Raw genomic sequence first — 12385 nt, 5'->3', positions numbered from 1 at the left:
ATACTGGTTGGCATAACACGGGTCAGCTCAGCGTAGGAAAATGCTAATTGCAATTTGTGGTGACAGAAGGTTAGGGAGCTCACGAGGAAAGGTTCAAGACAAACACTGGTTCCTCCCCAGTCCATGGTGTGAGGTGGGGATCAACTCTCGTGGGGTGAGACAGAAGCCAGGCAAGCTCCCCTGGCTCTTTGCTAAGCAGCAGTTGAATTAACTGGGGAGTTGGGAGCACCGAGCGTCTTTCACTTCTATATACTTCATTGTAACTTCACTCCAGCATTGAATGCTTGCTGGGGGATCCTTCCACCACTTCCACAGGCTCAGCTCGGGGAGCAGCTGGGCTCCGTGGGGGCACCTGATGGAGGTGGTGCAGGGCTGCAAGGGGCACGGCATGCGGCGATGCTCTCAGCCCAGCACTGGGGTGAGGGATGAGATGTTTTTGATTTCTTCCATTTTAAACTGTTCCTTTCACGCCATCTGGATGAGACTAAAGCTGTTGAGGTTGATCTTTAACACAGTTAGGAGTAATTTATCGGGGTGTGTGCGGAGCATCTGGTTTAATAGTCAGTCGTGTTAAGTATTTATGGGTTTAATCGGAGCGACTTTGCGATGTGCACGCAGAGCTCCAAGGCCTGCGATGGGTTTCTCATTCCTGCACCTGCTCACCTGTACTAAACTTCAGGCATGTGTTGAGCAAGACTTTTGTACATCAGCAGGAAAGCAATGAAGTTTGGGTTTCTGTGGGAAGGGAGGGGTCTCTTGTTTCTGGTGCATTGCAGTTTTTCAGGACGTGAATGCTGCTGCCTGGGTTCTGTATGTGGTTTTCCTATTTATTTATTTATTTATTTATTTATGGCACTTTACAGGCTTTATCTTCATCGGTATCATCAGACTGATACGTGCTGTTTGTGTAGTGTGCTGGTGGGAAACCCTGTAATCTCCTAAGTGAGACTGGAAATGGCTGTGAATTCGGCACCTGGCATCCTCTGAGCTTTTTCCTGCCCACTGCCTTTCCTAGCTGGAGCTCTGTGCCCCATGCGAGGCAAAAACAAAACGCAGCCAGCCAGTCCCTGGCCTCTTCCCCAAGGCCTCACATTGTGCTGTGAAATGACTTTTTTAAAAATACTTTCCCTCCTCTTCCTCACGCCCTCAGAAGCATCTCCCAGGGTACGCTTGCAAGGTAAAGGCGATGCAACCTATTTTCTTTGGACACCTCGGTGGTTCAGTGCGCACTGTGAGGACGGTATTCCTGCTCTTGTTACTGCATTATGTGGTGCTTTTTCCATCTTCAAAGCATTTTCCAGCCATGAACTAAGAGCACATGCATTCACCCAGAGCACACACCCCTGCTGAAGTGGCTGATGCCCGGCACATCCCAGGAAAAACTTCCTGAATGTGACACACCACTTTTGATGCAAACAAAATGACGCCGTGTTTCATCAGCTCTATTAAAAGTACTTAAGTAATTGAATTAATGAAATTTTAAAAAGTCTCTAAGAGACAAATCTGACACACTTTTTTTTTTTCCTTAGTGTTATTTTTTTTTCTTATTTTGCCCATTGAATGTCATTGGTTGACTTTTTTTATTTGTGATCTTACCATTTGCTTCTCGATGTGTGGTTTTGCTTGGTTTGGTTTTGTGTTATGGTAGCTGATTTCCTTATTTTGCGGCATTAGTAGGTACTGTTACAGTTTCTGCAGCTAAGGAAAGTGTCTTCATACTCACGCTGTTTTGCAGAGTACCTCATCTCTCTTATTTTTTTTCCAGGCATTGGGGTTTTATTTGCATTGTGTCCATTCTCCTTTGCTGTGTGTGTCTGTCTTGTGCCCTGGACTGTGCTTACATTTGGCACCTTCAGACTGGTTTACCATCTTCATTTGATCTTCCATGCTTCTTTACCACCCTTCCAGCTGCAGATGTCCAACACCCAGCCCCTTTGAGCCCACTTTTGCTGTTTTCCCCTCCCTGTCCCCGCAGCCAGCTTAGCATGGGTATTTCTCCCTCCATTCCCTACCTCTTTGCCTTGAGCAGGGCCAACCCTTCCTACACTGGGCAATGTGCTCAGCTTGCTCACCCTTCCTTTGGGAAAATGGGAACAGCAGCCCTAGTGCTGTCGTATGTAGCTGACTTGTTTTGTGACCCCAGTGTGGTGCGAGGCAGCTGATGGAGCCTTCTGCTCCCAGCACTCCCCCATCTCCAGATGTTCCAGGAGATAAGAACCAGGCACAGGATAGCCAGGGATGTGCAGCTGAAGCCCTCTTTATGTGGGCAGACAGCAAAGACAGGAGTTCAGTGATGCCCTGTTTCCACCCCAAATCTCTCTCGTTTCATGCTAACCTGTGGCATTTTAGACGCAGCTCACTTTTTCTCGCCTTCTTTGCTTTTTCAGGTGAGGCAGACGAAGAAGCCTTTGCCGAGGAGTGCAGACGGAGGGGACAGCACGCCCTGCCTTTCCAGCCCACCAACACTCGCCTGCTGAAGCCTCACAAGCCTGCCAGCTCCCCCAGATATGCCTATCATTATAATAGCGATGAGGTGGAAGAGCAAGATAGAAGCCGCGTTACAAGCAGCTTGGAGACCCCTTTTTATTTATCAGGTGTGCAAAAACATGTTGATGAGAAATGCGCAGAAAAGGCTCCAGCAGCTAGTCAAAAGGAAAAAAACAAAAGCCAAGCAAGGAGATGGTGCTGTGTGCTGACCTAATGCTGGCACCCTGGTAGATAATAGATGGCCGCTTGTGTGCCTTCATCCGCATTAGCTCTGCTCTTCAACGTAGCCTAGATTCACAACTGCCCTGGGATACTCAGGGCCTGATCCAGGGAAAATATTGTTTTGTTATGCTGCTGAGGTGCCCACGCTCTTTGTTCTTAAAAGTGAAGGCCTTTTAGAGAATCACTAATGGCAGTACTTTGCACGTTCATTTATTTAAATTGTGCTTAGCTTCCTTGCCGAAGGAGAAGTTCAGCAACTTCACGTATTAATTCTGGAAGCTGCAATTTTGGGCATCTAAACCTTAATAGAGAGGGTTGAGACTGTTCAGGCAAACAAGGAAGCACAGCAATAGTCCTGGTTATTTTTGGAAGTAATTAGTCCTTTGATGTATTTCCAGTCTGTAATTTTTGGCAGTGTAGTCCAGAGGCTATCTTGGACAGCAGAACCCTCATAACCACTTGATTTAATTTGAACGTGTGGTCAGTGCTCACCCAGGAGTGCCAGGACAGGTTGCTGTGCAGGTGACAAAGCCCTGGCCCAGGCTGCCTAGAGGCTGTGGAGTCTCCTCCTTGGAGAGCTCCTAAAGCTGCCTGGCTGTGGGCCTGGGCACCCTGCTCTGGGTGGCCCTGCCTGGGCAGGGGCTGGGCCTGAGGGACCCCGAGGTGCTGCCAACCCAACCCAGGCTGTGCTTCCGAAACATGAAGGTGCCTTTCCACGTGGATGCCCGCACTCAGGGCCATTCTCAGCAGTGTTGAATTAGCTGATCTGCTGGGAAGCACAAATGTATTGGGCTCCTCAGGGCAAACACAGCACATGGGAAATGTGCTGCAAAAAATGAAGGAAAAAAACAAACAACTGTCCCCCAAAGCACAGGTGCGCACACACACTCCCAATGCTATACCAGCTTCTGCTGTGTTTGAGCCTTTGAATCTAACACTGAATTCTGTACAAAAAAAAAAAAAAAAAAAAAAAAAAAAAAAAAAAAAAAAACACACAACTAAATTTATTGCATGGGGTGCCAACTTGCAAAAATAATCAGAGAAATTCAAATAAACGTCTTCCTGATCAGTTGCTGGAAGTTTAGACTCTTAAGGCATGGCTCAATTAAATCTTCTTAAAGTAAATAGCTAAAACAGAAGCCTGAATCTAACACTTGGGCTGATGTGCAGGAGCTTTCAGTACAGGTGTTACAGGATTTGTTTCCTATGTCTGTAGCTAGCAAAACAAAACCTTTGTCCTGCATTCAGGTTCTGTGTGACCATAACAGCATTTGTAATGGTTTCCAAAGAGCATCTGAGTTTGACACACACCTTGCAATTTTTGGAGCCATTTTAACATTGCTTAGGACTTCTAGCTGTGAATCTATTTATGCTCCAAGGCACACAAGTTTTCAGTTAAAACAAATTTCCAGAGCTATTTGCACAATCCCCAAATCTATTCTACTGGTAGATTGTCAGTTGCCATACAACAGGTATACAAGATTCAGGGCTGAAAACTTGATTGCAGTCAAGACTATGATTTTTTTTTTTTACTGTTGCTTTAAATATTTTGCCTGCTGTTCCTCCGATAGAGAGACAGTGGCTGCTGAAGGACTGGTCGAGTTAGTCATAAAACCCTACGTGAGTGTCTTAATCCCTCCCTGGGAAGTTTGTGCGCGAGCCCTGGCCAGCAATGCCGTTCTCCATGGGTGTTCACCTCCGCCGGCTGCCTCGCTCCGCCAGCCGGCTCCACCAGCTCTGTAATTACGTAGACCACTCGCTTGCTCCCGCTTGGCTTCTCATTTATCACCGCGACAGCTGCCGTGCGCTCGCGGGCCGGCCTGGGGAAAGCAGCATCTTGCTCTGCCTTGATCCCAGGCCCGCTCGCCGCAGTGGAAAATAGCGAAGCTCGACGGCCTCAGCCCTGGCGCGGCTCGACCTGGGATGGGATCGTTTCTGCCACCGTTGGCACGCGGCCCTTTGGCAGCGATTGTTTCAGAGGTTGTCCCAGCTCTAGCACCTAAAGCAAATTCTCAGTTGTTACTGATTCACCTGTGGTGAAGTGGTTTTCTTTTCCCTGCTTGAGGAGTGGGAATGCTTGAGTTGTAATTTGTAAGTCCGTAGGAAATTTAAGTGGAGGAACATGGGGTAGGTTTCATCTTGACTATGTGATGTAGCCCCTCTCTCTCCAGTGCTGGCTCATTCAGACTAGTGAACAGTACTCAGGGGTGAGATGAATCCTCTCCATAGACAGGACTTCCAGTCGTTGCAGTGGGTTTTGACTATAAAACTGATGGAGTTAAATCTGGTTCTCCATCTATCTTTGAGAATTTATTTTAGTAGAACTTGCTCTGGGTTTCGTGGTGTTACTGGTTTCGGAATGGCCTTTTAGAATAAAACTTGACCTTGTGTTCTGAAGTCACTGTGTATCAAACAGTATCAAACCTCAAACAGGTGCCTAGCTCCAAACAAATGTATTTTTTTTGGTAAGAATTCAGATCCTGCTAATAGTGCACTCTCAGACAGCATGGTGTCTGGCTGACTCGAGGTATCCGAGCTGTACCAAAGTGGTGGTAATGCCAGCGCAGACCTGGGGGCTGCAGCTGTTAATGAAACTGCTCTGGATTTGAGAGCTTTGACCTTTATCTAGCAAGAATGGCTGAAATGTTTAATTGTAAAAATATTGACAAATATTTGATGCTAGAGATCATTATTTGCAAGGTAATACTGCAAAGTTTGCTCTTCCTTTTGAATGAAATAGCTTGCATTAACCCAGAACTTACAGCATTAATAATTCATTTTTGATTCATTTTCATCTGCTGGCATCACTGAAGAGGAAACCACTTTAAAAGAACTAGCTTAACTAATTCTGATCTTTTTCTGGCATGGGTTCCTCTGCTGGAAAGTTGAGCTGTTAAAACTTCATTACATCTTTAATGCAGTCTCCATTCTTCTCACCAACACACGATTTCCTGAATTACGCAGTACTGACTAGTAAAATCAATGTGCTGGTTATCCAGGCTAATTACCTTTTAATTCCCTCGCATACTTGTGTTTGGGTATGTAATGGAAAGCAAAGCTGCTTTGTTTTCTGCGGAAACCTAATACGCGAGGAATGCTGGAAGCACGGGGCGGGATGGGAACGAACTCTCTCCCTTGCTCCACATCCCACAGCACGGCTCCCTGCCCGCAGCTGTGCGAGTGGGATGTGGCAGCAGCCCCCTTCTTCCATGGGCACAGAGTGGAAAGATGCCTGCTGGATTTGGGGATGGGCTCGTTGGCCCTTTGGCTTAACCAGAGCTGCCTTCATGGGCGTTTTTTTTGGTTGCTGCTGGGAGATCACCCCATTACCTACTTGCTTCCCATAAAAAGTGGCTGGGTTGCGCATGGATGGAAGGGCTTCCAAGGCTGCAGAGCCTTGCAAGCTTTTGCTTGCCATGTGGGAGTAAAACCTTGGACTCTGTTCAGCAGTAGTGTTACCTTAATTAAGAGCAGGCAAGCAGGTCGTATCTGGCTCGGTATGTTCTTGTAGCAATTTTAGGCAGAATTGGTAATGAAAATAGTACGGTGAGCAAGCGTGAAGGAAGGCCCCAGAAAGTTGCTACGGCTTTTTAGTCCCCTAAAAGATCAAAGGTGGCATTACATCACAGGGTTGGACAGTGAAACTGGAGAACTCGCCCCTTGGATTTAACAGCAAAGATAATTAAACAGTGGAGCAGCATACCGAGACGGGGTGGGATGTTTTGTCACCGCTGCCCTGTACGTAAAGGCAGGTTCTCCTTCCACGATGCTCTGTGGCACGGGCAGAGACCGTGGATGCGGGGAGAGGATTAGTAGGTCAAGTTGTGGTGGTTGTTGGGCCGTGGCTTGGGCTGAAAGGAGGCAGTGTGAAAGTGTGGTGTAGGGCTGTAATTGTAAATCGAGTCACATGCCTGGAATCATACTGAAGCTGTGATTTGGGGTGATTTTTTGTAATGGCATATGCAAATCTGGCCAGGCTAAAATAACAGACGGTGGCTCCAGCTCAGGTAAGCTGGCTAACTTTGAAATCCCAATTGGTTTTATGACTAGAGAAATACCTCTAAGAGCAGAAAATTAAATAGCATGCTCTGCAGAACCCAACTTGCATGTAATCTGTTGGCCAATTAAAGCTCTGTGTGCTTGTTGGAGCCTCCTGGTTTGAAAGAGGTTGAAAGGATTGCCACAAGCTTAGCAAAGAATTAGTAGGTCTTGAAAACAGTTTTTGTTACTGGGACTTGAGCAGAAGATGTGAGTCCCTCCCATCCCCAGCCTTAGGGCTTTGGAGCCTGGAAGTAGAAGGAGGCTCCATTTCTGCCTGCACCTTTGTAGATCTTCCATAAAAACCAGGCCATGGCCTTTGTTGTTGACCCATGTGAGTCAAGAAGTGGAGGAGGTGGAGGTGCCGCGTTAATCATTGGTCACAACTGAAGTCCTTGCTTCCTTCTGCTGACTCCTATGCTCTCCTGTGTCGGCAGAAGGAAGGTGGAGCAGACCCGTGACCGCTCCTGGCAAAGCAGAAAAAAGTAGGATACTACAAATGGGGTGGGTAGGAGTGTTTTCCATAGGACTCTTGTCCCTTTGGGTCCATCGCTCAATGTGTGCTCCTCCCTTGCTGTTGCCTCCCAAGAATGTGATGAGTTTCAAAGTCAGTGACTGAACAAAGTTATGCCTTTAGGAGCTGTGGATGGCAGAGAAGTGGAAAGCCAGGAGAAAAGTCGATCTGGGACCCAGCAGAGAAGCTTCCCAGTTTGTTTGGGTCCTTGCTGTGGGGTTGAGGGAGTTGCTACTGAGCATTGGAAGCAGCTTCCTGAGAGCTGGAATAGCTTCTATGCTCTCTGTGGTTCTTTTGGATGTAGAAGAGAGGGGGATGAAATGGCGAGTGGGTCAGCAGATGCTGTTTATTGTAGACAGGGATTGTGCAGGTTGTAAAACAGGTGTAATTCCAAATGGCGTGGATTCTTGCTTCATCCATCCCTGCTCCTGGCAGCTGACAAAAGCAAGAGCATACCAAGCTAGGCTGATGTCTATCTGCATTTGAGCGAATCTGTTTCCAAATATCAAAGCCTCACGAAGCTCTCGGAAACCTATTCTCCCTCCACCCTTTTCCGAGACTCTTCACATCATGCATTTCTAGTTTAGGTGGCTAACAATCACTTCCAAGGGTGGGAATTTACAAAGCTCCTCTCCAAGACCAAAACTGCTCGGCTGAAGCCAGCTCAGCCAGGCACCGGCTATGGCAGCTTTCCATGACCACTTTGTGATGCTGGCAACCCACCAGGACTCGTTTACTACAAATGAATCAAATAGCACTGGGGCTGCTGCTTTCCTAATTCAGATTTTATTCTCTCACGACTTTGGGGCTACCCTTCTAACAAAGGCAACTAAATATGCTTTTAAATAGTGCCTGTTGAAGTATTCCAGTGAAATGAGCACTGAAGGGTTACTTAAACCTTCTGTGTGCGATTTTTATTTTTGTTAGGAGCCGCTCCAGTTGTTTGGATGAGGTTTTTGGCTGTTATCATCCAGCGTAGCATCACTGGAGCTAACAGAGTGACAAAGTTCGACCTATCCTTTCTTCTTAGGTGGGGGTAGCAAGGGAAATGGCTGGGAGTGAAATTATTTATCACAGCAGGCTAGAAACAGAAAGGACCTGGCAGTTTTCTCCTGAGGAATGCTCTGTATTTGTGCATTATCTCCTACTCTGGCCAATCTGTTTCTGTGTGTCAGTGATAACACTTGAAAGATTTCTACTTTTTACCCTTATCGTTCCAGAGCTGGTAGGAGACCATGTTGTCAAATACCTAAATATCTTCATACCGCATTATTTTAACATCTGAATTGTTTCATTTAGAAGACAATGAATTATGTGGCATTCATTTCAAGCCCTAATTTACATTTGACTCACAGCATTCTTAGGGAAAAGTTGCTAGAATTGCTTTCAACAGCTCAACCGTTTGAAGAAACTCGAGTGGTTCAAAAAAAAAAAAAAAGTTTTATGATATAAAACAGCATTAGAAAAAAAAATCATGCCTGTATGTGGAAGACTTTTGGAAAAGCTGACAGTGTTTTGAGAATGAAAAATGAGAAAATAATGAAGGTAATAACCTGTTAGGTTTCAATGGTCCTTTCCCAAATATCTGTGTTAATGGCTCATCGGTATGACGTGAACTAGCTCTGATCAGCCGATATGATGCTGTTTTTCCCTTCCACTGAAGGGAAGATCCCTTTGAATAACACCCTTTGGATGAGTGATCCTTGGGAGTCAGCACGTCTCTTCCGCCTCCGTTGGCCTCTGTGGGAAAGCCGAGAGATGCTTGAGCCCTTCTGGGACGCATCTCTCACTGCAGCTTTTAATGCAGCAAATCAAAAGCCAGGGGATCCCGGATCTGGCAGCGTGTAGGTGACCGAAAGGCTGACATTGACCTTCGTGGGTGGGGTTTTTATTGAGATGTTCAGGCAGTGTCCCCCAGGATGGGGCTGTATCTCAGGAGGGTGGCAGGGCACGGGGAAAACACCGCGTCATTTGCAATTCCACAAAGCACTGGCAGCTTTTCTCTTCCTTAAACAATAAAACTGGTTTCCACTCTAACTTTGCACAGGCTAATCACTCATGGCAGAATTTCTAAACAAATATCCTGGCGCTTGACTCAGACGATTGCAGGAGATGAAGTAATGCTGTTGGTACAGCGTAGGAGCTGGAGTGATAACCTAGGCGCAGTTTTCCTTTGCTGCAAGGGAGTGTGTTTCCTCTCATGCTCAAGCTTTTACTAATGTCTGAAGTGATTTTAGCCCAAACAAGTGTGGCTCTCCCAAAGTCTTAAATTGCAGAACTGCAGCTCTGCCGTGGCACAGCTGTAATTGCACTTGGGAGGAGCTCTGACTCGAGGCACCTGAAGCCACAGCCTGACTTCAAAGCCTTCTGGTTACCGTAACCCTCTGACCTCACACCATTTCCTTTTCCCTCCTTAATTTTGCTGTCGGTGCTAAATGGCTGCAGCACCGGGCGCTGCGGTGAGGTGACTTCTTTTCAGGGTCATGTCCCACTGCCTGCAGGCCAAATGGGGGATAGAAATATTTCCAGATAGGCAGAGCTGGGCCCTTCCTGGTCACTCCTCTGACTCACAGCCTGGATCTGAGGTGTCTCACCGAGGGGCTCATCCTCTTGGTGCAGCCCCGTTCCCTGGACCATGCTGGTTCCCAGTGGCAGAGCATTGCTGAGCTATGGGGTCCCTCCTGCCACCTCACGGCATGGTTTGCTTTTGGTTATTTGAAGGAAATGCGTGCTACCTTTGAGTTTAGGTTTGTAAGTGCGCTGGGTAGATGTGGTGCTGGTTCTGCACTGTACAGGCAAGTTGTGTTGTGTGGCAAGCCTGGAGGAGAGGAGGTGACGCAGAGCAGGAACTGGTTTCCATGCATCTCTGTGGGGAAAAAGAACACATTGGGATGACGATCACGTGGCTGAAAGCTTGTGCCTGTTGAACCCATAGCAAGTGGTTATTGCTTGAACGTGATGCTTCCATGTACCATAGGAGCTGCAGTAGTATGCAGCCTATGGTGCATTGTTAAGCATGAGCAGACTGATGACCTGCATACGAAGTGCGTTTTGGTAAACACCGAGCACCTTCTTATTTACTCAGGATTCTCAGCATTCCCTGTTTTTAAAATGGAAATGCAAATATCATGGTAACTCTAAATACTGCAGGCAGGAAATGCCAGTACTTAAGTAGCTCCTGCTGTGTAAGTCTTATTGCTTCCATTTTGAAAATTATTCCGGATTTGCATGTGCTCTAATTTTGAAGCTTTTCCTGAATGGCTTTGAAGTCTTCTGAAAGTTCTTAGATCTTTTCAGACTTCAAAGATAGATGCAGTGTTTTCTTTCTGTCCTATGTAAGGGATATATTAGAACTGATGATTTAAAATGATAATAAAAAAAAATAAAAAATTGGAAAGCCAGATCTTTTCTTTAAGACTCCTTAAACCATTCAGTGAACGCGTGCATTTGGTAGAGGGGAAAAGTCCATGAATACTGTGAATAGTGTTTCACGAGCCATGTTTCCTCAGGATACAAAGAAGGCAGCAAGAGGAGGAAGCAGAAGCAGAGAGAGGAACAGAAGAAGAAGAAGTCAACCAAAGGGAGTTACTAAAACGGACTTCTCTGCTATGCCAAAACCTTTACAATAACAGCAACTTACAATACATTTGAGCACAACTCTTCTGAGTATATATTTTTTTTTGATTGTTCACACTGCTAGTAAGGAAGTGACTCATGTTTAAAACTGTACTAAAATTGCACTATATTATTCTTTTTAGTTTCACGGAGTGGCTTTCTTGCCAGTCAGGTTAAGGAATTTGGACGAGGCTGATCTTGGTTAGAAGTGTGTTATGTTTGACGATTGGAAAACATTACGGAATCTCTTACCTCTTCCTTCCCTGGGACTAAAACTACTCTAGTCTAACGTTTATTTGTTTTGTAGGATATAGACAGTTGTGCAAATGCCTGCTTGTCCAGTCACTCTAGCATCAACATCAGGCTTGTTGAAAGAGTTAAACATCAATCCCGTTCCTTCATGTCACTGGGAGTCGGACTGAGACGTGCTCTCATGTGGTAATTTATGCAGACTTAATAAATGACTTCTGTGTCTTTCTTCTCCCAAGCTGGGTAGTAAAGGTTTGTCCCTATTATTAAAATGTTCCTTCTTTTTAAAGTGTATCATGAAGTTATATCCTCTGGTTTTAAAAAACTTAGTGTAATGACCATCTTCTGTAACACTTGTGCTGATTTCTTTAAGCGTAGTTGACTCCCGGTGAATCATTTAGTGAAATCATTCCTTATTTTAAAATTTTCTTTTCAGAAGCTAGAGACAAATGATCTAAGTGCTACTTTAAAACTGCTCTCTGTTTCTGTTGAGTAGCTTTTAAATAATGAAAATATTTCAGGATCTGTGTAAGATTTTTTTTTTTTTTCTGCAGAGAACTTGCATCTTTACGTATGAAAGCATTTTGCATCTGTTTTATTGCAGGACTAATTTTTTTTTGAAAACATGTCTTCAGTCCTAAATAAATCTACATTTTCTGGCTAGATTACTTCCTTGCTTCCCGTAATCGTCTCATGTGCATGATCCATTGCTTCTCCTAACCTTTTAGTTTGTCCAGAGCCATTCTGTTGCCTTAAGCATTTACCTGCATGTTTCTTGTCAGTACGTTGCCTCCTCTTTTTAACCTTCAGGTAGGAGTTATCAGCTCATGGTTTTGTTTCTCATGTCTTCCTCTTGCCAATATGTTGTAGATGTAACAGACTTAAACCTAGCAATACTGAAAGTCCACAGTTCCTGGAGAAACTCACTCCCTCGTGTATGTAGCGATACACATAATGGTGTAAGGAAGAAGCTAAACAAACAAACAAAAAAAAAATCAAGTCTGCATTTTAGCATGGTTTGATATAACAAATTCTGGTGTCTGTGGTATCTGAATGGTTTAGCTTCTAATGCTTACATTACAGAACGTAACCTTACGCAAACATATAACCATACATGAACTCTGTTAGGGTATTTAAATTAAGGTTAATATGAAATAAGCCTGAGTACCATTTTTTCTGTCACTTAAGTACCACTTTTTCATTTTGTGCAGTGTTACTAATATTTAAAAATAAAGAAAATTTTCCTTTATACTTTGTCCT

At 45.1% G+C, this 12385-nt stretch overlaps 1 protein-coding gene across 7 annotated transcripts in view; it reads left to right on the top strand.

Moving 5' to 3' along the window:
* Positions 1-12385, top strand: part of DNAJB6 (DnaJ heat shock protein family (Hsp40) member B6) — a 66825-nt gene that overhangs the window by 46509 nt on the left and 7931 nt on the right. For 3 of the 7 annotated variants that reach the window (XM_027450440.3, XM_027450441.3, XM_072033835.1), the window contains 2 exons: positions 2388-2594; positions 10771-12374. In XM_027450440.3, the coding sequence (XP_027306241.1) occupies positions 2388-2594; positions 10771-10853 (290 nt within the window). In that variant the 3' untranslated portion in view covers positions 10854-12374. Of the gene's footprint in view, positions 1-2387; positions 3713-10770; positions 12375-12385 lie in introns of those variants that run through there. The other 4 variants (XM_072033832.1, XM_072033833.1, XM_072033834.1 and 1 more) reach the window with 2 other exon arrangements.

The sequence above is a fragment of the Anas platyrhynchos genome, chromosome 2 (assembly GCF_047663525.1).
Source record: "Anas platyrhynchos isolate ZD024472 breed Pekin duck chromosome 2, IASCAAS_PekinDuck_T2T, whole genome shotgun sequence".
Classification (NCBI taxonomy): Eukaryota; Metazoa; Chordata; class Aves; order Anseriformes; family Anatidae; genus Anas; species Anas platyrhynchos.
Note: the sequence above shows the minus strand (reverse complement) of the source record. Positions and strands in the feature narration are given on the sequence as shown.